The sequence below is a fragment of the Hypomesus transpacificus genome, chromosome 23 (genome assembly GCF_021917145.1).
Source record: "Hypomesus transpacificus isolate Combined female chromosome 23, fHypTra1, whole genome shotgun sequence".
Classification (NCBI taxonomy): domain Eukaryota; kingdom Metazoa; phylum Chordata; class Actinopteri; order Osmeriformes; family Osmeridae; genus Hypomesus; species Hypomesus transpacificus.
This window is the reverse complement of record NC_061082.1, coordinates 4,729,697-4,751,119: the sequence shown is the minus strand read 5'-3', so window position 1 is coordinate 4,751,119 and position 21,423 is coordinate 4,729,697. Positions and strand designations below refer to the sequence as shown.

The following is a 21,423-nucleotide window of genomic DNA, read 5'->3' as shown; positions in this document are numbered from 1 at the left end:
TCTGCTGCAGTGCAGTTGGGACGCAGTGTCCAGACACACGCACACACACACACAGACAGGCTTTCTCTCACTCGCAGTTGGCCAGGGATGAGCTCACAAGAGGAAGTGTGTGTGTGTGTGGCTGTGTTACCGTGTGTTAACTCTAACCCCCGAGCCCGCTAACTCATTCTCCACTTCTCCCCCCCCCCCTCCCTCTCCAGGTGCTGGCCACAGGCCTCAGTGCCCTGTACTCGTCCCTCCCCAGGAAGATGGAGGTGCGCGGGGATGACTGGCACGCCCTGCGGAGGGAGGACTGGATGGGCGTGTCGTCGCTGGTGCTCTTCATGAACTCCCTGGAGTTCTGCAACGCCGTCATCCAGGTGGCCCACCCGCTGGTCCGCAGCCAGCTGGTCGACTACGTCCACAACGGCTTCCTGGTTCCTGTCATGGGCCCCGCCCTCCACAAGGTAGGCTGGCTTGTCATTGGCTAGACCGCCAGGGCGTCGTCCTGGGTGTGGGTAAATTTGTTGAAGGTGGACCGAATAATCTCTGTTCTAAACTCTGTTACTGTATGTGACTGTGTGTGTGTGGGGGTGACTGTGTGTGTATGTGACTGTGTGTGTGTATGTGACTGTGTGTGTGACTGTGTATGTGACTGTGTGTGTGTGTGTGTCTGTGTGTGTGTATGTGACTGTGTGTGTGTGTGACTGTGTGTGTCTCCAGTCGTCGGTGGATGAGATGATCGCCTCCACAGCGTACCTGGACCTGTTCCTGCGCAGCGTGACAGAGACTGCCCTCCTCAAAACCTTCCTGCGCTTCATCCTCATGCATCGCCACGACAACGACACCATCCTGGACACGCTGCTCACACGCATCGGGAGCAACTCCAGGGTGAGGGGGGGGAGAGGGGAGGGGGGAGAGGAGAGGGGGGGGGAGGAGGGGAGGGGGGAGAGGAGAGGGGGGGGGAGGAGGGGAGGGGGGAGAGGAGAGGGGGGGGGGAGGAGGGGCGGGAGAGGGAGGGGGAGGGAGGGAGGGAGTGGGGGAGACGGGGGGAGGGAGAGGGAGGGGGGAGGGAGGGAGTGGCGGAGGGGGGGGGGGGAGGGAGGGAGTGGGGGAGGGGGGGGGGGGGAGGGGTAGAGGGGGGGGGGAGAGAGAGAGGAAGGGAGAAGTCTTCTAACGAGTATTCATAGGTAGTACAGCAGTATACAGGAAACACAGTGCATCTTTGTGTCTCCTTTCTGGTTTTCGCTACCTTCACTATATTAGTTCAAGTGTGTGTTTATATATTGTGTGTGGACTCATAACTGTTGTGTGTGTGTGTGTGTCCTGCAGCTGTGCATGGTGTCTCTCAGCCTGTTCAAGACTCTGCTCTCCCTCAACTGCGAAGACTTCATGCTGCAGCTTGTTCTCAGGTACCGTGTGGGTGTGTGTGTGTCCATCCAGATGCATTGCTGACTTTGGGATGATTTCATGTGAGCGTGTGACTGTGTTGAATTATTTTAATTTCTTGCTTCCAGCCCTATAACAGCTGTGTGTGTGTTGCCCCAGGTATCTGCTGCCTTGCACCCACGTCATGTTAAGTCAGAGGCGAGCCGTCAGGGAGACCGACTTATACGGCAAGTCGGCAGACAAGTTCCTCTCCCTCATCCCCGAGTGCTGCCGTCTGGGAACACTGCCCCCTGCTGACCGGGAGGAGGAGCCTGCCTTCTGGGGGAAAGGTGACCGCTCAACACCTCCCACACTCCTTTCAGTGTTTCTTACAAGACATGTGCATTTAGATCAGTGTTGATTAGATGCAAAGCTGACCGAGGTGAGGGTAGGGGCAGGATGTGTTGTTTTGAAGAGTAGAAATCCTCTCTGTAGAGTGAGTGTGTCTGTGTTGTGTGTGTGTGTGTGTGTGTCTGATCGCTGCTCTCTGTCTCCCCCTGGCTGCAGTCCTGGGCAGCCCAGCCTCCGAGCCCCCCCCCCAGCCCAGACCCAGCACTCCATCCCGCCTCGCCCTCTTCATGCGCCAGCAGAGCTCCGGAGGAGCCCCCTCCTCCCCCTCCCCGGAGCCCGTCCCCTCCTCCCCCAGAGGGGGGCCCCCGGGCACCCCCCTGTCCCCCGACAGCCCCCTGCACCAGGGCGGGGTCCCTGAGTGTCTGGACTGGGAGCAGGGCTACCTTGACTACCTCAGGGACGCTCGGAGCCACATCGAGCTCTGCTCCTGGGCCTGCCGCGCCTGGTCGGCCCCCTACGACGGCGAGCACCCCTCCCCCGCCTCCGTCCCGGCCCCCCCGCCCACCTCCAACCCCGCCCTGCCCGTCTTCCCCGAGCACTTCTCCTTCCAGCAGGGGGGCGGCGGGGGGGCGCGGTCGCCCGCGGCGGAGCGCAGAGCGGCGGTGGTGGCGGCGGCCAGGTCGGAGTGGGGCAGCTCGGAGAGGGACAGCGGCGAGTGGGACGTGACCATCGGGAAGAACAACTGCATCAGCCTCACTCCGCGCTCCAAGAAACGCTCCCTGCAGAGGGAGGAGCTACCCAGGCCCCTCCTACTCCCGCCCGCCTCCACCACGCCCTCCTCCGCCTCTGTCCCGCCCACGGCCGCTCCTCTCCCCCCCTCCGCCAGCGTCGCTCGCCCGGCGGTGTACAACGGCACGGCGGCGCAGGGGGACGTGCGCGGCGACGGCCAGGATGGAGGGATGGAGGTGAAGAAGGTGAAGAGAGACTCGGACAGCCTTCTCTCCTCTGGGGACTCGGGTCAGAACGGAGCGGTCGGCCTGGCCCGGCCGCGCGGCTCGTCTGCGTCTGGGAGAGACAGGTCCCTACCCGACCCTCAGAAGCAGTCCCTGACCTCCCACACGGCCCCCACGCCCCAGCCCTCAGCCCCCACGCCCCAGCCCTCAGCCCCCACGCCCCAGCCCTCAGCCTCGGACGCCTGCTCCACCGACAGTCCCACCGCACCCTTCCCTCCCTCAGGTCTTCCAGAGCTAGGCCTCAGCAACCAGGGACTGGAGTCTGTGGAGAGCCTGATCGAGGAGCTCCTGGAGCAGGCACCCGACGACACGCGGCCCCTGGGGGACTCCAACGGCCAGGGCATCAGCATCGAGGCCTTCACCCAGGAGCTGAGCGAGCTAGAGGACAGGGTGAGGGAGAGGAGGGGGGCCGGGCTGGAGGAAAGCCCCAGGGACCCCCTCTCGGCCCTGGGTAGACCGGACGAGGAGCCCCCACCCACCTCGCCGCTGGATGGGGACCTGAGCGGGGCCGAGGCCAGGGCAGAGAGCTCGGCAGTGGGGCTGTTCAGCCCTGCCAGGCCCCTAGGACAGGCAGCCTCCCAGCCCTACACAGGTGAGCCCACTACCACCCTGGGACAGGCAGCCTCCCAGCCCTACACAGGTGAGCCCACTACCACCCTGGGACAGGCAGCCTCCCAGCCCTACACAGGTGAGCCCACTACCACCTACGCCCGGGCTAACCCAACACCAATCGTGTTCAAGAATGCCAGATTCAGGTCAATAGGTGGTTGATAAGGTTTAAGTAGTAATTCATTGTTGACTGGGGTAGCCTGAATGTTTTCACACAAGTATTGGATGTAACCTAAATCTATTTACAGAGGTAATTCCCCCCCCCCCCCCCCCCAAGACTTAAGTCGTGTTTAGAATTGTTTTTGTGTAAGTGTTACTTTAAGGTTTGTTGAGGAAAGGAGATGTATATTGAGTTTGATCTGAAATGAAGATTAGACATTTGATGTGCAAAGTTGATGTATTTTTTGTCTTTGTGTTTATTGTTTGTTCTTCATATTTGTTCGACCAAAGATGGCTGTAGGTCATCAGAAGGTCATTTGGAGCAGTTGTGTTGATGCCCATGGCTAGACATCTGGTTCCAAACATCCTCTCTCCATTCTAACCACTTTGCTCCCTCCCTCCCTCCCTCTATCTCTCTCTCTCTCTCTCTCTCTCTCTCTCATTCTCTCCTCCTTTCTTTCTTTCCGTCTCCTATTTTCTCCCTTTTCTTTCATTCCTCTCTCTCTCCCCTTCCCTCCTTTCCTTGCTCATCCTCTTCGTATCCCTCCCTCTCCTCCTCAGGTCCGTTCATGGGGGTTCTGTTAGCCAAGCTGGAGAACATGCTGCAGAACTCTCTGTACGTCAACATCCTGCTGACAGGGATCCTGTCCCAGCTGGCCTGCTACCCCCAGCCCCTCCTCCGCTCCTTCCTGCTCAACACCAACATGGTCTTCCAGCCCAGCGTCAAGTCCCTCATACAGGTACACTGCCTCACACAGGTACACTGCCTCATACAGGTACACTGCCTCGTACAGGTACACTGCCTCACACAGGTACACTGCCTCACACAGGTACACTGCCTCGTACAGGTACACTGCCTCGTACAGGTACACTGCCTCGTACAGGTACACTGCCTCACACAGGTACACTGCCTCACACAGGTACACTGCCTCACACAGGTACACTGCCTCATACAGGTACTCTGCCTCATACAGGTACACTGCCTCACTCAGGTACACTGCCTCATACAGGTACACTGCCTCGTACAGGTACACTGCCTCGTACAGGTACACTGCCTCGTACAGGTACACTGCCTCATACAGGTACACTGCCTCATACAGGTACACTGCCTTGTACAGATACACTGCCTCATACAGGTACACTGCCTCATACAGGTACACTGCCTCATGTACTTCTTTAAACAAAACTAGTCAACTCGCAGCCTTCGACTTGCTGTGCTTTAGTTCTGCAGAACATCGACGGATTTTCGCTTAATTATTCATTAGCTGTTCGAGCGTCTCCAAATCATCTAGAGGGCTGAATGTTTACTTGTCCAAATGCCGGTTTGCTTGTATCTATTAGCTTCAATTTGCTTTTCCGGCGCTCTCCGCTCATCAAAGAACCTTCTTGAACAAAAATTCCCAAATTCAGTCGCTCTCGAGTTTAAAGGACAGGGTTGTGTTGGTTCGCCTCCCAAACTTGACAGTTAAAGCTGACTGCTGTTTCCTGGCCTCTGCAGTGTTCACTGTCTGCAGAACCTCCAGACTCTTCAGGTAGTGTGTGAGCTTTGTCCACAAGCAGGACGACCTCTGGGGCATTTAGAGGGATGGTCACAAAGAAAACATTTTGACAATATTTTAGAATGTGTTGATAAAAAGGAAGCGCTGTTTTCGCACTGTTTTAGACGTGTGGATGAAATGGACTTGTTATGTTTTCAAAGCTCCCGTCTATCTGCTCTCCCCCCCCTCTCCTCTCCCCCCTCCTCCCTCCGCAGGTCCTGGGGTCGGTGAAGAACCGCATCGAGGCGTTCGCTGCGTCCCATGAGGACTTCCCCTCCATGCTGAGGAAGGCCCAGCGCTACCTGGCCGCCCGGGGGAAGCTGGACTGGGCTGACTCCCCCGCCGGCGTGCCCCCCCTCAGACGCTCCGACTCCCTGGGTGGGAATGCACACCTGCACACACACACACACACCTTCAGACACAGATGCACACACACGTGCAGATGTGTACGCCCACACAGAGAAGCCCCCTGCCCCAGAGTGTAGGATGCAGCCCCAGGGGAGTGGCCTGGAGGATGACTCATGGACTCATCAGGGTGGAGCTGGGGGGGAAATGGGCCATCTGTGCTCAGTGGTCCAGTCAGACTGGAGAGAGGCTGGAGGGCGGGGAGAGGGGGGGGTGGGAGAGGCTGGAGGGCGGGGAGAGGGGGGGGGGGGGGGGGGGGAGAGGCTGGAGGGTGGAGAGAGGCTGGAGGGTGGGGAGGGGGGGGGGGGGGGAGAGGGTGGAGAGAGGCTGGAGGGTGGGGAGGGGGGGGGGGGGAGAGGCTGGAGGGTGGAGAGAGGCTGGAGGGTGGGGAGGGGGGGACGGGGAGAGGCTGGAGGGTGGAGAGAGGCTGGAGGGTGGAGAGAGGCTGGAGGGTGGAGAGAGGCTGGAGGGTGGAGAGAGGCTGGAGGGCGGGGACGGGGACGGGGGGTTGTTGTCATATTCTGTTGGTGTCTAAGAGGCTGATAGTCTGGCAGCAGGGATCAAGAGACTGGCTGTTCCTCTCCTGATTGGAGTCAGTCAATTTTCCCACGTTAGCAAAACACGTACGTCTTGTTTCCACGTGAATGACGATGAAAGCTGGCGCTGTGTTGATGAATGTGTCGGCGGTGAGTGATGCTGTCCGTGCACAGCACACGCTCAGAAACATCATCACACGGCCCCCCCGCAGGTGCTGTGTGGGCTGCAGAGGTTCTCCCTAGCGACTATAACCCACGTCCTTCCGTTTTCTCTCGTTGCAGTGAAGAGCCGCAAGCCATCGCTAGGCGACCTCATCCTCCGCCACACAAACAGCCCCACGCGGGCGCGCCACGCCGCTCAGCTTGCCCTGGCTCACGTGCGAGACGGCGGCCAATCGCTGCACAGCGCCCTGTTCCGGGGCGGGGCCACTGGGCTGGAGAAGCAGGCTGAGGCACTGCGGGTGAAGAACGCCGTTTACTGCGCCGTCATCTTCTCCGAGTTCCTGAAAGAGCTGGCGGCGCTGGCGCTGGAGCACGCCGTCACCGTGCCCTTCCCCCGCTACCAGGAGGCTGAGGAGTAGACTGGGAGACATACCGCCTCCCTCCATCAGGGGGCGCCCTGGGACACACAGTGAGACGTCGGTTTGTTGAAGACAAACGAGGAAACTTCTTGTTAGAGAGGAAAGGGATTGAGGTTTTTTTTTTTTTATATATAATGAAAAATATATCTGCTTTACTGTAAGGAGAGCAGAGACTCCTCTGTTGATATCATACTGTGCATTTCCTGTATAAAATATTTGTGTGTGAACATACACACCTTGAATCTCAGTAGATGCTCCAGGTGTGGGCTGGGTGGTCTGTACATATGCATATACATACCATAGAATGGGGTCCAGCAAAGGCCACAGTAACAGTCCAGTAGATTCACCTTGGGTGCTAGTCAGCACTCCTGTCCCTTGTCATCTCTACTGTGTTTCCATTCATGCTCTGTAGGTGAAATGGTTCGGAAATTTCCGTCCTTTATCATTTGCAAAGAAATCGGACAAAGAAGACCAAAAAAATTATATATTTGTTTGTGTAGAGCATCTAAAAACTAAATGAGGTACATTTTCTGAAAAAAATGTTTGCTGATACTTTATGGGGCCTAAACGAGAGCACTGAAATGTAGTCCTTAACTTTTCCCACAACCGGCCAATCAGCTCTGACCGTGTCTTCACAACACGCCCATCCAGGTGTCACCACCTCAGCTGAGAGGCCGATTGGTTGAGTGGGAACAACAGGAAGAAGAACCAGCCAATGAACAATGAACTCCGGGCCTCTCAACGATTCCTTTTTGTTATACTTGTTTTGGGAACGCATCACCTCACCTCGGGGAACCTGACAGGGGCTACAGGTGAACAGGCGACAGGTGAACAGGCGACAGGTGAACAGGCGACAGGTGAACAGGCGACAGGTGAACAGGCGACAGGTGAACAGGCGACAGGTGAACCTGTAAAAAGGGAAAGCGAGCAGAAGGGAGAGATTCCCTTGTCCCCTTTATAAGATTACACAGCACTACTGGAGCACACTTTCGGGGGCAGTTTATTTTGATTCATACAACCGTTTTCCACGTCATTTTAGGTGTTTGTTTACTTTTAATTATTTTTTTTTTTATTCTTTTATCCTTTTTTTTTTATATATATGTACATCAAAAAAATATTCAACATATCAATTGCCATGTGGGAGCAGTGTTTCTCAACTTGGGTGAGTGTGTGTGTGGCTTTGCATGCATGTGATGTGCCTGTGTGTGAAGCCCTTCACAGACTGTCTGTTATCTCACCGTGCACCTGCTGCAGTAGGAAAGGATGTGTTCCTGCCCTCTGATAGAGGAGGAAATGATCCTCGCGCCTCACTGGTGTGGCGTCGGCGACGGAGCCTTTGAAAGACAAATCATTCTAAATGAAACGCAGGAGGTTCGCGCAATCTGCGTGGGCTTCCAGTCTCCAGCTCTCTGTGAACTGTCGTTCGGTTCTGCGGTGTTCCTGAAACCTGGAATTAATTGGCTTATTCAAGGATATAGTAGATCCTTCTTCTCCTCCCCAGACCTTGAAAGTTAGATTGACATTCCGTTTGTGCCGTGAGGTTCAGTATCAGTCAGTCTCAAACTATAGCCAGTTCCTCCCCCTGAGAGCCCTCATCTCAAAGAACATCGGTATAAACCAACAGTTGCAGGCTCTACTGATAGAGGGTTTTATTCGAGAGGAGAAAAATATATATAGGCCTATATATTTTGCTTTCACAAATTCCAAGGGGGGTCTTGAAGTGAAGCATACTGGCTATCTTTAGTGCACTCATACTTCTAACATTTAACCAAACAACAGTTTTCCCCCCCAAGGTACCAAGTAAAAACAACTTTTTCCTCAAAGTCTGAGGATGTCAGGTCAGACAGTCCTTCAGAACTCCACCAAGCCAGTGTTGCAGTGGGAAGCTTATTTATGGCTGTGGTTATGAAGTTGAGAAGCTGTACCCACACAGTGTTTTTAAGTTTTGCCAAGACAGGCACTTTAATCACTTTAATTTCTGTATTACGATTTATATCTTTTCTTTTTCAGTTTAAGTGTATTTCTGTGTTTGTCAGTGCTTGTATTCCTGCATGAATAAGTGTGGTCCATCTCTAACCACAGGCTCTGTGTGAAGCTGAGGAATCTTTGCACATTCTCTCCACACTCCATCTCCCCCTCTCAACTTTAGCAGTTGAGACAAACCTCCAGTTTCACAAATCAAGTTCCAGAGCCCTGAAACGGGACACGCCAAACTGTTTTAATCACTGTCATGCCTTGTCAGCTTGGTAACATTCAGAAGAACAACCAAATGGAGCCGGAGTTTTAACTATCATTCATTTCGGCGTTTCCTTGGTTTTGATATTCATGTTCCATCTTTTGTCAAGATGTCTTGTAACTGAACTCATTCGTTCAAAGAATGACAAAAGATGTTCTGATCCTGAGGTGGCACAAGTGACGACATGACTACTGTTCAGTGTTATCATCGGCAAGCTCGTCGTCCCTTCGGCCTGTCTTCTCTCCGTCCTGCCCGTCTGGTGAAAGCTCCTCCCCCCTTCTGGGAGGGTGGCTGAGCGCAGCGCGTGCTGGATCACCAGTCGACTGTCTGCTGCTGAAAGTGGAGGAGGAGAGAGAAGTGAGGCGCTATAGTGGATTCAGGAAGCCATCCGTCCCTCCATCTGGCCATCCAATCTTTCCTCCATCTGTCTGTTTGCCTCCAGTGAAATCTTCTCCATGTAGGAGGAAATGACATCACTGGGCGGTTGTCTTTCCCGTGACCTTGGATCAGCTTGGGTCGTCTCTTCATTTTATACATTTTTGTTTTGATATCGAGTCCACAACGAGTGCCATTCTCAGATTTCAAATGTCTTGGATGTGAAATGGGATTTTTTTTTTTTTATGTTAAGACTTATTACTCGTTCCTTTTTTAAAGTCTGCTATCTGATCAAGTAAACATTTAAAAACAAGTAAAAATTTTATTTGATGGGGATAGTGTAATTATCAGTCGATTGATCCAGTTAATTAATGTCATCCCTTTCCTATACCTGTCGTTATTATGGTAAAAAAAAAATAGCCAAACAAAGTTGATAACCGTCTGTGAAGAGATTATAATAATAATAATGATAATAATAAGAAACATCTTTGTTTAGAAGACGCTTTTCTCCAAAGCAATCTGCAGTCAGTATACTCATCTATAGAGGCCCAACTGTGCCCCAGTTCCATCCACTGCAGACTCAACAATAAGCCATCTGAGGTTATCTGTAGAGCAGACAGTAGTGAAAATGAATAATCGAATTTTCAAGATATTCGTATATAGGAGAGTTAAGACTGTATTAGCAAAATAACTTTGAATACTTACCTTATATTAGTACACAAAGCTTTCAACTGTATTTATACTTTATTATTTTCTTGATTCTTATTTGCATTTGACGGTCCTGGCCTGTACTGGTTCTGTGTTTGTGGGGGCTCTAGGTTGTCTTTGCTCCTGGCCGGTACAGCTGTCACACACCCCGTCTCTCTCTCCGCTGTGACAGCGGAATTCTCTCCGCTCCTCCGTTTGGCTCACACCTGTCCAGCTTTTCACCACCAGTTACTGTAATTGTATTGTATGCTAGTCTGTCACCCTGCTGGGAACCGAAGGCTCGTGTCAACTGCACGCGGCCAGAGCTGAACAACTCGATATCACAAACTGACAAACTCGTCAACATGCTAACGGGCTAAACGCTTGTTTTCTTCCGTGCGTGTGCTGTTTATGTTCGACATGCCCCTGGGGTTTCAGTTGGAAGCGGTTTATCGGATGATGTACCACCATATCTTATTTCTATCCTTCTCGCTTTTTGTTTATGGTAAAAAGATACTTTTTCTGAGTTTATATCTCTCCTGGAATCTATGCAAATCTGCTCTGGTGTCCTCTGCTACTGAAAGGGGAGATGGAACTGTAAATAATGTATAAACCAATGGGTCTTAGAAATGCAATTGCATCTGAATTAATCAACAGGACTGAATGAAAAACACCCAAAATGATGAATGTTGCCAGAACTATTTTTCTATATTTTAAATTGAAAAAAAAAAAAGACGAACAAAAATACATTGTGGGGAGAAAAAGCTGTAAGAAACACTAAAAGGGAATGTTTTTATTAATTTATAAATGTTTTACCTAGCAATATTGAACGTGTCTTGTGTCTCCTTTCTACTGATTACCCCCCACCTTGTTCTTGTGACCTACCAAACCTGTTTTGCCGGTTGAAATGCTATAGAGGGCATTGTGAGCCAGGCCTTGTCAACCAAGTAATTGATAATTGTGGAGACAAGTGTACCATGTTCCCGAAGACATACCAGTTACACTTTCACAGTCACTGCTTCTCCCAAGGTGTGCGTGTGTGTCTTTGTGTGTGTGTGCGTGCGTGCGTCTGTGTGTTAGAGTGGAATTTTGAACGGTATGTATGGACGTCAACCACACCTCACTTTCACTCTTCTATATAAATCAACACACAGCAGAAGTGTGAGATGAATGATGTGGTGGTCGAAGGCTAAGGAAGTGGGTGTTGCACATGCGTCCTTTTAAAGGCACTACTAATGTGTATGTAATTATACACCTACAAGTTAGTTAAAGCTGTCATTAAGGTTGGCTTCTTATAGTCTTGAATTACTGCTTTACAGCCAGTGTTGGACATGCTGTACTCTGTGCTGGGGGATGCGGTGTACATCATTCCCAAGGTTATTTCAGTTTAAAGTACAGCAGTTCATCCATTCATTTCCATGTGTAAGTTCACCCTGCTTTCCATGATAATAATAATAATACTAATAATTGGGTTTCTTTAGCTTCTAGCAGTCGCTTTTATCCCAAGCGATGAAGAGGGGGGGGGGGGGGTTGGGGGTGTTAAACCGGTTACATCCTGATTTCTGCCACGAGTCCACATGATCGGTTCCTGTTGAGTTAAACTGAAGAAGGCACGTGTCTGCTCCCAGTCCCCGCCCACGCGCTCACCCGAGCGGTGACCACGGTAACCGTGTCGAAGGATCACACGGCCCCTCACTGTGGGGGAGGGGGGGGGGGGGGAGTTCACGCCTAGCAGCAGTGACCTCTTGAAAGGGACGTCTTAATCATTCATGTGGCAGTGGCGAAAGGTCAATGGAGAGGCTGGAGGTCTGCCGTCCTGCCGGTGTGGATAAGCTGAATATACCGGAGCTTTCTCAAAAATGTGGTGTGACACATCTGAGCTTTCATTTGATGCCCTTTTCCTCCTCTCTGGTTCAGGGAGACATTGATGTCTGTCTCTTTCTATGGTTCTAAAAGATGAAGGAATGATCGAGTCATGGTGCTGCAATAATCTCCCTCATGCTTCTCTTTCACTGTCTCTCTCATCCTCTCTTGTCTCCCTCATCCTCTCTCTCCCTCATCCTCTCTCTCCCTCATCCTCTCTCTCTTCCTCTCCTCTCTCTCTCCCCCACTTCTCTGTTTACTGAATGTGATATGAGTCATTTAAAGATGACAGGAAGGCCAGAGTCCTGCTCTACATTTCTACTCGACTCCTCAGACACATATATAAGATTGGCTATAGAAATGGACTCGCTCTCAGAGGAAATTTGGTACAGGGAGTGCAATCTCAAACTATTTTTGCAAGCTACATGACAATAAGGTGATGGATTTGCAAAGGTTTCCGATGGTAAGGGTTATGAGTTGGTGCAATAAATAATGAATGAATCTCCAGAAGTCGATTGGCTTTAATCATGTGAACAGCTTTTGTCTCATCCATCCCTTGTCTTATAGTTATGTTTCCTTTCCCTTGGCCCTCTCTCCTCCTCTCTCCTCCTCTCCTAACCCTCCTGCTGCCTCCTTTCTCTCCCAACAGCTATTTCAACTCTGTCTCCTCACCATCCCGCCACATTTTCTCTCAACTCTCGCCAGCTCCATCCCTCCTCCTTCATCCATTCTTACCCACCCCACCCCTCCTCTCCTCCCTCAGCCACCCTCCTCCTCCTCCACGGGCAGGAGGGCCTGGGTGGAGATCTCCTGCTCCTCCTGGTAGTCCAGGGGGACCTCGGAGCTTGAGAAGCCGGGCGGGGTGACGGCCGAGGCAAGCAGAGAAGTGGCGGAGTGACCGTAGATGTGGAATACTGGAAGAAGGACAGAAAGAACGCAAGAGCTTAGACGAGTTGATGGTGACGATGATAGTTCGCCTTTTTATCATTTGTATTAATTCATTGATCTTGATATCTAGCTAACAAAGTTGGAAATCATAAACGCGCATATGTGCTATGAATGACAATAATATAATAATAACAAAGCAGGACAAAGTTGATTTTACTATTTTTTATATTTAGTATTTTACTGTCTCATGAGTCTCTGGTTTTGGAGAGAGGCACTTCTGACACTGCCAACTTAACATTCCTCGTTGTTCTGCATGTACACAACAACACAGCAGGGAAAACCGTAAAGCCGTTAACAGAAGAGGTCCTCACCGAACTGCGACAGGAGGCCCATCAGCCTGGGCGCGGCGGGTCTCTCTGCCGTCAGGGCGTGGTACTCTGGTGAGCCGTAGCGGGCCCACCTGGCCCGGGGGTGGGGGCAGCTGTCCTCCAGGCCGCGGCACACCTCCAGCAGGCCGGAAGGGGAGACGGAGAGCCGGAGGCAGGAGAATCCCAGCGGGGTGTCGGGCCCCAGCCGGAGCTCAGTTCTGCTCTCTGTCCCCAAGAGCCTCAGTCTGATGTCAGAGCTGCAGTACGCCTGGCTCACCTGGAGGGGGAGGAGGGGAAAGGGGGGGGCAGAGAGATGGAAGAGGAATGAGGGCAGGGAAATTCTTATTCGAAGGAGATTCTTATTCGGATATTTACAATTTTCACGTGTTTTCAGTGAGGAAGACTTTTGTCGTAAATATAATCCTCATCATAATCCTAATTCCTTAGTCTATTTTCACTCCACTTATCTCAATTTCCTGTCTCTCTACAGCATATGCCGTTTATCTCATCAGGTAGATATTCATAGGCATAACGATTTTCACTCAACCTCCCCTGCTTGTTCTCTCACCAGATAGAGGCGACGCACAGAGTCCAGCCAGGGCAGGTCGTCTCTGAGGACCAACTGTCTGTGTGGTGGGAGGAGACACGCCGCTGTCTCCTTACAGGTGTGGTTTACCTGCACCCGCACCCGCCCCAGCCCGTCCAAGACCGCCTCGTGGAGGAAGTCTCGGCGCTCCGGACCCTCCTTGGCCAGCGATGCACCGTAGAGGTCTTTGCGGTCGTCTAGCAGGTCCTGCAGCGGTCCTAGCGGGAAGAGGTTGCGGACTTTTCGCGACAGTAGCGAGCGCTCTGTGCGTTTGCCGATCAAGTGGAAGGGGTGGAAAAGGTGAGCGTCGTGCAGGTGAGGCACGGCGGTGAACTTGTGGCCGCAGAGAGCGGAGATCACCTGGTAACGGAAGGCCTGACAATGTTTTTATTTGGCACGAAATGTGGTCTTAAAACGTGGTCCCATGATTTCACAGTTCATTTACTCCCTCCTGAACCCTACTTCAAAACGATCACTTGGAGGTTAATCTAACATACTGTCTAACTAGGCCAACAGCTATCAGATTGTACAAAAAGACAAATACCATCCTGGATAAGCAGAGGGCAAATACACATCACTTAAAATCGATAGTAGGTCAGTGGCACGGGACATAAATCGAGGCTAGATGTCATTTCCTGTTGTCCTAAAATTGGGTTACTCTCTCGTGTGAGTGCCCCTTTCTGGGGTCTAGTTTCCTCTCATCATGGGGCTTGACGTGACAGTAGGGACACACGACCAGTCTCAGTTTCAAGTGGCCAGCGTTGTCTCAGGAGCAGCTAATTACATTACAGTTTAATTGTCTTCAGAGGGGCACAGTATGTGTTTTGCGCAACAACCGTTCTCTTGACATTTTAGTGAGGGACAAAATCGAATCTAATCAGGCTCAAAACTGCATGCAGATTCTTATTTTTGTCGTTGCTTGATTTACAGAGGTTTTATCATCTTTAAGTGTACCTCAGTTTTTTTGTGCGCAAGTATGAACTAGTGGTGACCATATAAACGCACCCATATAATGGACTATGGTCTCACCTCGTGTTTTACACACTGCCAGATATGATCTGCCCTGTCCAGAGCCAGGAGGGGTGGCCCGGGGTCCAGGCTGGTGCAGGCTGTGCTGCAGCTGGTGCTGTGGGACATAGCTGGTGTTTGGATATGGGATAGGAACTCTGCTTTTACCAGCTTCACTAGAGCCCAAACAGGTAAATATGTATTTTGCGATCAGTATCATAGAATTCTGATGTCATAAAGAAAGCCCATGATTCCACTGATTTGACTTTCATTTAATTTAACTATTAAAATTACAAGCTTGACAATGTGTCACGTTCTAATACCTTTGATCAACGTTCCTAAAAAATAACATAAACAATGAATATAATTAATATTTATTGTGTCATTCAGTCAAAGGCCTTGGTAATTGGTGTAGTGCCATCGATTTGAAGGACCATGGTTTGTTTGTTATTTACAGCAACTCTCCCCTTATCAGCATTCTGTGAACCCCCTGCAGAAACATCAAGCCAAGTCCATCAGGTGGAAGCACACCGATCCTAAGACAATAGAATAACTGCCAGAGGAGATAAATTCCCGTCATTTGTGTACTGAAACTGGCCCTTGGATACTGAAGTCTGCTTGGCTGTCACCTAGCAACAGCCGACAGGCTAACAAAAAGGCAGAGAAAGAGAGAGAGAGAGAGAGAGAAAGGAGGAGAGGATGAGAGAGAAAGTACACTGAGGAGTTGTAAAGTTGATAGTGTGGGGGTGTAACAAGCGCTGGCTACCTGGGCTCAGGTAAGGAAAACATTTTAATGCGTTTTATACTGAGGTCAAATCTTCTTTAGAAATATCACTATTTTTTTCTTTTCTTTTTTACACTTGAGTATTTTATGGTTTTGATGAATAGCCTACATTAAGAAAAAACTGTTTCTTGTACCGTCATGAATGAGCAGAGTTTTTAATGCAAGCATTCAAAATAGTTTACAATGGGCATAGTAAAGTCACGTTTCGTATGCAGACTGGAGTAGGCCTACATTTCTATAATCAAAGAAATACAAAATAAAAACTCAGTAAAGTAACCCAATAACTATAAAGACTTAGAGTTGCTTTATTAATCGTTGGCGCAGTCTTTCCACAAGCTGTGAAATTAAAATTCTATTCACACCCTACCCCTTCACCATCTCCTGTACGGCTGCCTGTCACACAGCGTGCACTCACATGACGAGCAACAGGACCCCTTCATTGATAATGTATGAAGGCAGCGTAAGAGGACACCCAGGTTAGTGAGCCCTGCGGGGAGGCTCTGTCAAGGTGCCATGAAGACACAACCAGTCCCCCCTCCCACCCTGAGGAAACAGACGCAGCTCCGCAGTCCGTTTCTCCCGACGGGTCTCACACAATCGTACTTTTCCCTTCGTTTATTGGTTAAAAAAAAGAGATTTTTATTAAATGAGATGATAATTGGTCGCTGATATTAGAATTTAGCAAGACGAGAGCCTATAGGGCAACCGTAGTTTGAATGTTTTGTCCCTTTAGACGTGAAAGTGAACTTAGGCCTAAGACATCTGACCGTGTGATCACAGCTGCTGTTATATTTATTATATATTTTTTATTGCCGGACCAGGACCTCTACAATACCCGTTCCTCCTGCCAAGTGCTGAGTTACAGATGTCATAATAAGTCTGTAAATACTATAATTTATTCCTGCTTAGAACTCTGCTTTTCTGTCTATTACAAAGCAGTTCCCAGCGGCTCCATTATTGTCACAATCCATCACAGCGATGGCGAGAAACCGACATCTTTCAGTGCCGTGTCTCTGCCGTGCTTTGTTCTGGTTCATGAATAAAATATCAAAGCCTGCTCTCAATGATTTTCTAATGTCACATTTTTCCACATTGAAGAATAAGAGCAGTCAGAAAAGGAGTCTTCGGCGGTGACACTTGCGCCTCTTCCAACTGCCTTTCACCTCCCACTCTCTTCACCCCAACAGCTTCAGCCTGTCTGATGTTATTTGAAATGCTAATAGACTTTTCATTGCCAACTCGTTTCCCTTCTCTCTCTCGGTCTCTCTCTTTTTCTCTCCTCTTCTGTTTCCTAAATAAATATCTATATCTACTTTTGTAGACAACTCTTCTGGAAGACAAGAGATATTAATGGTGGAATCTCACCTTCTCCACTGAACCACGCTGAGCATCTTAATAAGAGACAAGTGTTACTTGTGTTGACAATTACAGAGATGGAGGCTCTTGTGGACTTCATAATGAGTGAAGGGAAAACTTGCCTCTGGCTGAACATCCCTGGTCAGTTGATGGATAATAGGAGGGACTATACCAGATAATCATGCCTCGGGTCATTTAGCTAGACTTGAAACGCATGCAAGGTTTGAGTGGCAGTTGGCCATGGAGCAACAGCATGCCACAGGTCCATTTCCATGGCTACGCACACACATCCACACACACACATTTAGAACAGAAAGTCATACGTATTTATTGAAGTGCATAATCAACGTGACAGCTGCATTCAAATCGCCTTAAAATAAATTACGCAGCAATTCCCGACGAGCATTTTTCAGGTCTTAAATGCTCATGTTTGGAATCGTTTCACTCTGTTGAAGTGCCGTTGGATGTTTTAAAAGACACATTCCACAAAACGCTGATGTATTCCAACCATCTCTTTTCAGGTACTGAAAGCCCAAACACAACACGACCTCAAGGCAGCAGGAACACACACTGCCTCCCCTCCACTATGATGCTGGTGGGCTCCCCAGTCAGCAGCAAGCACAGCTCCCCCCTCCCTGCCCACAGCCTCAGCCCGACGGGGGGTCAATCCGACACAGAGTCCCCCTCTGCCCCCTCCCCCTCGCCCCTCTCCCGGGCCCCTCTGCCCTGCTGGGCCACGCAGGCACTGTGCGACCTCGCCCGCGGCGAGACAGAACTCCGGCGCCTCAGTGAGCGCCAGGCCGTGGAGACGGCAGGTGTGAGCCGTGGGCTGGAGCGTGCCGTCCTGGGCGCCCGCAGGGAGGAGCGTCGCCTGCTGGAGAGGGTGGAGCAGGACCACCGCGACGCCCAGCGCCGGCTGGAGCAGTTGCAGAGGGAGAACGCGGCGGCGGCCCGGGTCAGCCAGGCACTGCTGGACCAGAGGCTCGGGAAACTGGCCCGCCTCCGTGAGCAGATTCAGAGGTCGGGCCAGGGTCACGGTCAGGCCGACCCAGCCCTGCTGCTGAAGGGGGTGGCGGAGCTCCTCCAGCCCTGGGAAATCTCCCTGTCCCTGAGGAAGGTCAGCTTCAGGCCCAGCTCGCAGCCCAATGCCGTCACCTTTGGGGACATGCACGTGCAGGACCTCGATCTGTGCTTCCCGGTCGGGGGCTGCGGTCCCCAGGGGCAGCTGTGCGCCCTGCATTCTGGAGAGACGCGGTGTGGAGACGCCGATCACGGAGGCGCCTGGGAGGGGCGGAGCACGCCAGACGGGGCGGGGCCGGGGCAGGCTGTCACTTCGCCGACGTCTGGCGGGAACCTGCGGGTGGTGAGGAAGATCCGTCTCTCGGCGCGGAGCGACGAGGAGTCCGGGGGGGAGGAGCTCAAGCTAGCGTCGCCAAGGACCCAACACTGGCCCCCCAAACACGAGCCTGTGGACCGGGAATCCTCCCAGGAAGAGGAGCTGGAATCTCTGACCTCTGAACCGCGTGGAGAAGACCTTTTCCTGGCCGTCCCCGCATTGCTCAGTAACGGAGATTCCGAGGGGGAGGAGGTAGGGTACAGGTCCGGTAGCGGCGACGGCCGACGTCGCTCACTCCGAAACCAGAGAAAACCCTGTGCACTAGCCCTGGTCTCCGGCCGCAGTCCCTCCTCCCCTCCAGAAGGGGGTAGGCTGGAGCACAGGCCCCTGAGCCAGCGCTGGAGCCTGGACAGCCAGGATGGAGACAGAAGGAGAGCGTCTCAGATCGAATCCCCCCGAGGCGTGGGCAGATGCAGCCACGCGGTGCTGCGATCTCCCAGAGCCAGCCCCAGGGAGCACCTGAGCAGCCTCAGCTGCCTGGACCTCACCTCCCAGGGGGACCGCCCGCGCTCCCGCCTCAGCGCGTCCTCCGACGACCCCGCCCCGACGACCCCCGGCCGCGCCCCGTCCCCCGCCGACAGCCTGGACTCCTGCTACACCTACACCGTCAGCTCCCCTCGCGGACACGCCCTCCGCGGCTCCCTCAACCACGACCCGCGCCTCTCGAAGTCCGCCGCTGACCTGACACGCAAGACCCGCCCCCTCATCAACAATGGGAAAGGACAACACATGGGTGTGTGGAAGGTTAACCGGAGCAGTCTGACCTCTTCGCCCGCCTCCTCCTCTCTCACGCTGGGCAGAGGACCCAGAATCGGGGAGGTTGGACGGATGCCTTCCTGCCCAGGACCCAGGGACTCCAGCGCTCGCCGCCCACCCCACTCTGGGATGGTGGGGAGCCCCAGTAGGGTGTCCAGGTCTGTCTCCATGTCTGTGATCGACGGATCTTCTGAGGAGCCAAGCAGAGGTACTGCTGTTTTTATTTCAGTTGAAGGGTTTTGGAATATGAGCGTGTTGGTGCTCCCAGGTAGTCTGGACATTTTTCTGGTTTGGTCTTCACATTTGTTCTGCTTGACATGAACGTCCTCATACCAATGACTCTCTCTCTCTGTTTCTCTCTCTCTTTCCAGGAAGAGGAGAAAGGGGGGAACCGACGTTGATAGAGACGGAGGAGGAGGGCGACCCTTCATCCCTCCAGCCCTACGCTGGCTGCTTGATTCGTCAGTTCGGCAAGCAGGGCTCCGGGCGTGCCGACTTCACCCTGCCCAGCGGGGTGCACGCCACACCCCAGGGACAGCTGTTCGTGGTGGATTGTGGGAATGCACGCGTCCAGGTGACCGACTCGCGGGGCAACGTTCTCCAGCAGGTGACCTCCGCCACTTTGGAGGGTTCGTCCCGGCGCTGCCGGAACTACTTTGACATCGCCGTCAACGCCAAGGGCCTGCTGGCGCTGAGCTGCGCGGCGGAGCGCGCCCTGCTGGTGTTCAGCCGCCACGGCCGCCTCCTCCAGACGTTCGGGGGGTCGGGGATGGGGGCGGCGAAGGACGAGCTGGAGGCGCCGCGCGGCGTGACGGTGACGCGCCTGGACGAGTTCCTGGTGGCCGACATCCGGAGGGGCACTCTGGTCGCTATGAAGCTGGACCCCAAGACGGGCTCCCGGCTGGAGCGCACGGTGGTGACGGGCTTCCACCGGCCCTACCTGGTGGCGGCCTGCCTGGCTTCAGGCTTGGTGGTGGTGTCGGAGAGGGGCAGCGAGACCGGACGCGAGCCCTGCGTCAAGGTGCTGGAGCCTGGCTGGAACACGGTGAGGGTCCTGGGGGTGTGCTCGGGCATGGGCCCCGTCCTGGTCTGTCCCTGGGGCATCTGCATCGACGGGGAGGGGAACGTGTTGGTGGCAGACTGGGGCGAGCAGCACAGGGTGGTCCTGTACCCCACCCAGGGGGCTGGCAGGGTCGTGGTCTCCCAGGGGCTAAGTAGTCCTCGGGGCTTGGCTCTGCTGCCCGAAGGACACCTGGTGGTGTCAGACAGCATGCACCACTGCGTTAAGATCTACCAGTACAAATGAAGCTGACTGGATTGCACTGTGGACTGGATGGGTCTATTAAGGCCACGCTTGCAGTGCTCGGCAATATGAAAGGATAGGATGTAAGTCAGGATTTTGCAGGAGCAAGTGAGGATGAGCCAGCGCGAGGACTTGCTGTGATTTTAACTGAGATTTATTCAGGTTCATTATAAATTAATACTTTTTCCTCAGATAAAACGGGATTCTTACTTGGAAGTAACTTTTGGTGTTTTTTTTTTACCCTATGTTCCTATTTTACTGACACTAGACACTGTAATACCACTGGTACTGTAAAAGTAATATATCTGTTAGTACTGTTGTACCGTATGTAATCTAAACATTACTCTCTCTAGTTGGGGCAGTTCTATGCTCTATTTTAACCTTGTAAGAGATGATAGGCTGAAATATTACCTGTAGGGGTCAGCATTGAGATAACAAATACTGTCTGTCATGAAAACAGCAGGGTTTCGGCCCATAACATAACCCTAAGTGTATTTACACACGCACTGTGGTCAATGGCTCATTTGGTATGTACCAAATATGTTTATCGTCAGTAGTCAGTTATTTCATGTTTTTTACTTACTGTTTTAACTTCTGACATTTAAAAATGTATTTTATCATCCATGTAATACGATATTATCACTTTTGTGTGAGTGTAAAGAAGTGTTGTGGTTGTCTGGACTGTCACGGTCCCCGAGTATTTCTGGAATCTTGGGGACCGTTCTAGTATGTTAACACAAACTGTTGACTCAAACTATACACTCTCCCCCAAACTCAATATGACTTTCTGTCACAGGAAACATAAATTCTCCATTCAATAAAATATTCATTTTGACACTTCATTTTGACGCTTCTGTGTAAGTGCTCAAATGAATTGAGTATGCGACTTCTCAAATGGCTGCCTACATTCTCTCTCTTACCAACGGAAACAGCTGAATCATGCTGTTGACTGACGAATCTCCCTTAAAGACATCTGGATAGTGTGCTTATCCGTGGGATTATTGGCAACATATTCTCATAGCTATTAATTGTACCCTAAAATAAACCTCGCAGTGGTATGACACATAAATAAGTGGATGGTGTCTTTGAGTTCACCGTCTGCCTTCAGAAGATCTGTGTTTCCTATGATAGTTGTGGATTACCCCCAAGACTTCGGTTTCGTGTGGATACTGAGTTTGCAAACGCCCCGAGGGCTGTAGCCTACTGAAGCCGTTCTGCCTCCAAACGGTTTTCTCTCTCCCCCGTTAATCACCACACTACTTTGCTACAGCTCTAGCA

General features: G+C 51.9%; 3 protein-coding genes across 7 annotated transcripts in view; 2 read left to right on the top strand and 1 right to left on the bottom strand.

Moving 5' to 3' along the window:
• The window catches only part of fhip1b (FHF complex subunit HOOK interacting protein 1B), a 23,576-nt gene extending 12,914 nt beyond the window's left edge, over positions 1–10,662 (top strand). For 2 of the 4 annotated variants that reach the window (XM_047046466.1, XM_047046467.1), the window contains 8 exons: positions 201–446; positions 703–870; positions 1,312–1,391; positions 1,528–1,697; positions 1,915–3,399; positions 4,041–4,219; positions 5,233–5,395; positions 6,241–10,662. In XM_047046466.1, coding sequence (XP_046902422.1) covers positions 201–446; positions 703–870; positions 1,312–1,391; positions 1,528–1,697; positions 1,915–3,399; positions 4,041–4,219; positions 5,233–5,395; positions 6,241–6,539 — 2,790 coding nt within the window. In that variant the 3' untranslated portion in view covers positions 6,540–10,662. Of the gene's footprint in view, positions 1–200; positions 447–702; positions 871–1,311; positions 1,392–1,527; positions 1,698–1,914; positions 3,941–4,040; positions 4,220–5,232; positions 5,396–6,240 lie in introns of those variants that run through there. The other 2 variants (XM_047046468.1, XM_047046469.1) reach the window with 2 other exon arrangements.
• Positions 10,663–12,445: 1,783 nt separating this feature from the next.
• LOC124485149 lies at positions 12,446–14,735 on the bottom strand. Its single transcript, XM_047046521.1, has 4 exons — positions 14,572–14,735; positions 13,525–13,902; positions 12,960–13,233; positions 12,446–12,614 (listed from the first exon to the last, which is right to left on the bottom strand). Exons 1-4 carry the CDS (start codon positions 14,677–14,679, stop codon positions 12,460–12,462), a joined length of 915 nt encoding a protein of 304 aa, XP_046902477.1. The 5' UTR covers positions 14,680–14,735; the 3' UTR covers positions 12,446–12,459.
• A 511-nt stretch (positions 14,736–15,246) lies between these two features.
• Positions 15,247–21,423, top strand: LOC124485124. 2 transcript variants are annotated; one of them, XM_047046481.1, is made up of 3 exons: positions 15,247–15,326; positions 17,212–19,050; positions 19,214–21,423. In XM_047046481.1, the coding sequence occupies exons 2-3, from the start codon at positions 17,277–17,279 to the stop codon at positions 20,146–20,148; spliced, it is 2,709 nt and encodes a 902-aa protein (XP_046902437.1). In that variant the 5' UTR covers positions 15,247–15,326; positions 17,212–17,276; the 3' UTR covers positions 20,149–21,423. The 2 variants fall into 2 exon arrangements, with proteins under 2 accessions (XP_046902437.1, XP_046902436.1); XM_047046480.1 differs by lacking the exon at positions 15,247–15,326 and having other exon boundaries at positions 17,154–19,050.

Coding starts and splice junctions, on each gene's coding strand:
- LOC124485149 (XM_047046521.1), bottom strand. CDS start 14,679: ATGTCCCACAGCACCAGCTGCAGCACAGCCTGCACCAGCCTGGACCCC. Junction 13,903..14,571: donor GGCAGTGTGTAAAACACGAG/GTGAGACCATAG, acceptor TTCCGTTACCAG/GTGATCTCCGCTCTCTGCGG. Junction 12,615..12,959: donor GGGCCTCCTGTCGCAGTTCG/GTGAGGACCTCT, acceptor TCCTTCTTCCAG/TATTCCACATCTACGGTCAC.
- LOC124485124 (XM_047046480.1), top strand. CDS start 17,187: ATGTATTCCAACCATCTCTTTTCAGGTACTGAAAGCCCAAACACAACA. Junction 19,051..19,213: donor TTCTGAGGAGCCAAGCAGAG/GTACTGCTGTTT, acceptor CTCTCTTTCCAG/GAAGAGGAGAAAGGGGGGAA.